The 3,774-nt window shown below is 41.7% G+C and overlaps 1 protein-coding gene across 1 annotated transcript in view; it reads right to left on the reverse strand.

The window, feature by feature from the left end:
* Positions 1-322: 322 nt before the first annotated feature.
* Positions 323-3,774, reverse strand: part of LOC105986941 (protein AMN1 homolog) — a 16,485-nt gene continuing 13,033 nt past the window's right edge. The window contains exon 2 of the mRNA XM_013018074.1: positions 323-821. Within this exon, the coding sequence (XP_012873528.1) occupies positions 352-821 (470 nt within the window). The 3' untranslated portion in view covers positions 323-351. The remainder of the gene's footprint in view (positions 822-3,774) is intronic.

The raw sequence follows: 3,774 nt of genomic DNA on the forward strand, positions 1-3,774 counted from the left end.
GAACAGCTCTAATACCTACAGAGGAGGGCATTTCAAGGGAAAACATCATTTGAAACTTTTTTACTTCACAAAACAGTCTCTTTCTCAGCCTGAGTTCATATCAGGATGAACATTTTATAAATAAATACTTATCAAACAAATACAGACTCAGAGTCATAGTAACATGTTTAGGAATCTGGCTAGCTTTACAGCACAAACTACTATCATGGGGATTTAGTCTACTCTCTGAGAGTATAGCTTAAATAACACAATAGTCATGAAGCAATGCTAAATTAAGTGGGCAGCAGATATCTATTGACCCTATCTGTAAAGCGGAGTCCAGCTTTCATTGTTTGACAAATTTCCATAACCTCAGTACACAGTCCACGATACTTGCTTTAGTTTGTTTGGGCCTACTAACTGGTCCAAGACTTCTCGTGAATGATCTGTTATCAGGGGGCATCCATGGAAGCACAATATGCATATCTGGGGACAGTAGGTAAGAACAGCTTCCACAGCATCATCCGTCAGATTAACACAGTGCCCCATGTGAATCTCCTCTAACTTCATAGCACATGGTCCACTAACCAACACAAGCACACCACTGTCAGAGACCTGGCTGGCAGAAAAGTCAACGCATTGCAAAAAGGGACAGTTTTGTCCTAGAGCATGTAAGGCCATGTCAGTAATACTCAAGCATCCACCTAAGTCAATGATCTTCAGCAGCCGGCAGTTGAGTGCAAGTGCAAGGACACCTTCATCAGTGAGGCCGCAGCATCTTTTCAAAGAAATCTCATGCAAGTAAGAGCAAGATGCAGCCACAGCTTTTATTCCTTGGGATGGTACTTCTCTGGGGCAGCTACCACCATATAAGGAAGGCAACAGCTACATGACAGTTTCTAGATGTGTGGCTGACCATTTGCCATTTGAACATTACAGCAAATGATTCTATTTCTAGTTTCTAAACCCCCTTTCCCCCCTCCAAAAAAGCTGTACATAAGTTTACAAATATATTAACATATAAATAATGAGAAAAGTCTTGGGGAACGTCCCCGTTGTCTCTTCTGGAGATAACACTTGAGAGGAGCTGTCCCCACAGACTGCATGTGCCCTGGGGAGTCTCATGGTGGTTGTTCTGGGCCCCACGGCTAGCTTCTTTGGCACCTCCAGGTTCAACCACTAGTCTGACTTATGCTGTCCCCACAGAAGAGCTGGAACCCTGCAGCACTAGTGGCTGTTCTGCCCGTCATCTTTGTGTGTATGTGCACTCACATGCATGCATATGTACTGAGGCTTGAACTCAGGGCCTTGTATACACAGTCAGCTTTTTATGATCTACCACTTGAATTATACTTACATGTCTGGTTTTTTGCTAGTTATTTGGATGTGTCTCTTGCATTTGTCTGCCCAAGCTGGCGTCTAGCCATGCCTCAGATCTCACCCTCCTGAGTAATTGGGATTATAGATGTGTGCCACTGGAACCCAGCTACATCAGTCTTCATTTTGCATGTTTCTTTTGTGGAACTGTAGCGACATACTGTTTTTTTTCATAAAAAGTAATCATTTGAGGGAATCAAGGCATTGTTGTTAGCAAAATAATAAACTCTCCCTACCCCCCAAAATAAACATGTTTGGGCTTTCTCCAGAATGCTGGAAAAGATTTGGTTAAATTAGCATGGGCCAAACCTGGGCAGCAGTGGCTCATGCCTGTAATCCTAGCTCTTCAGGAGGCTGAGATCTGAGGATCGCGGATCAAAGCCAGCCTGGGCAGTAGAGTCCATGAGACTCTTATGTCCAATTAACCACCAGAAAACTGGAAGTGGTGCTGTGGCTCAAGTAGTAGATCAATTGCCTTGAGCTGAAAAGCTGAGGGACAGTGCCCAGGTCCAGAGTTCAAGCACCATGACTGACAAAAAAAAAATTAACATAGCCCAGAACCTCCAGTAAAACTTTTACTGACACGCCTTGACTTATAAGGCCAATGTAATATTAATTAATAAAAGGAACACTGAATAACAAGAAAGTCACTACCCTAATTTAAGCACAGTATTTGTTACTAAGTAGCTACCAACATAAGCTAAAATCTAGAAACTAATGTCAGCATTTGCTGTCTATCATTGGTAGCAAGTTTACTGTTATATGCTTATAGCACTTCTAATGTTAGACACAAAAATTAATGTTAGAACTACTGTGGAAAGATTAAGAGGTGTGAATAGAGAGTACATGGATATTTGTCAAGCACAAGAGGGCTGGAGAAACCACACTGAGAATTGAGAGGGCACATTTTATCTGCAAAAAATAGATGACAATGGATAAGGTTCCTTTTTACAGCTATACAGGATATTATTCCAACTGCTGATACAACCTAAATTAGATCTAGTAGATTGAATTCCTTATTTTTATTTGAACTAGGATTATTTAGAAGGATTCTAAATAATCTTTTCTAGCTCCAAAATAGACACTGAAATTAACTGTACCACTTGTTGGCAGGGACGGGAGAAAGTGAGGGAATGGGTGACATTGTCCAAAAAGAAATGTACTCTTTACCTGACTTAGGTAACTGTAACCCCTCTGTACATCACCTTTATAAAAACTATAAAAAATAAATAATTAAAAAGAAATAGGGACATGGATGAAGTGTGCCTGTAGACTCATCTGCTCTTCTCAGAAAGCTGAAGGAAGAACATTACTTTCAGCCCAGGAGTTTGAGATCAGTACAGGCAACACAATGAGACCCTTGTCTCAGAACAGAAAAGAAGCTGTGTGTGATAACACATCTGTAATCCCAGCACTTGGGCGACTGAGGCAGGAGGAACCTGGTCTACATAGTAAAACTCTGTCTCAAAACAAACAATTACCAAATACACATATGCACGTGTGTGTGCATGCACGCACACACACACACACACACACACACACACACTGAAAAGGCCTTTGTATCTACATCTTACCCTGAAATGATTCAGAAAGAAAGATAATATAAATATATTCCTTGTGTGTACCTTACATTACTGCCACATTACCTGGCAAAGAAGATATTCTTTTTTGGTGGTGGCGGTTGTGGTGGTGGTCATCGGGCCTGAACTCTGGGCCTGGGCGCTGTCCCTCAGCTCTTCAGCTCAAGGCAAGCGCTCTACCACTTGAACCACAGCACCACTTCCGGTTTTCTGGTGGTTTATTGGAGATAAGAGTCTCATGGAGAGTTGGGTAGGTAGCTCAGTGGTAGAGTGCTTGCCTTGCATGCATGAAGCCCTGGGTTTGATTCCTCAGCACCACATAAGCAGAAAAGCTGGAAGTGGTGCTGTGACTCAAGTGATAGAATGCTGGCCTTGAGCTGAAGAGCTGAGGGACAGTGCCCAGGCCCAGAGTTCAGGCCCCACGACCGGATCAAAAAAAAAAAAAGGAGTCTCATGTATTTCCTACCCAAGCTGGCTTTGATTCTCAGATCTCAGCCTCCCGAGTAGCTAGGATGACAGGAGTGAGCCACTGGCACCTGGCTAAAGAAGATATTCTTAAAGGAGAAACGTATTGATTAATAACATATATATATATATGTATGTATATTTAGGGCTGTAAGTCATTTGTCAGGGGTTAGAGGTTTAGCTTAGTTGGTACAGCACTAGCTAATAAGCAAAAGTGGCAGGTACCAAGTTCAAGTCCCAGACTCAGACCAAAAAATAAAGTCATTTGTCCCTTTCTTTTTCTTTCTTTCTTTCTTTCTTTCTTTCTTTCTTTCTTTCTTTCTTTCTTTCTTTCTTTCTTTCTTTCTTTCTTTCTTTCTTTTCTTTTCTTTCT

This window comes from Dipodomys ordii, unplaced genomic scaffold (assembly GCF_000151885.1).
Source record: "Dipodomys ordii isolate 6190 unplaced genomic scaffold, Dord_2.0 Scaffold38, whole genome shotgun sequence".
Classification (NCBI taxonomy): domain Eukaryota; kingdom Metazoa; phylum Chordata; class Mammalia; order Rodentia; family Heteromyidae; genus Dipodomys; species Dipodomys ordii.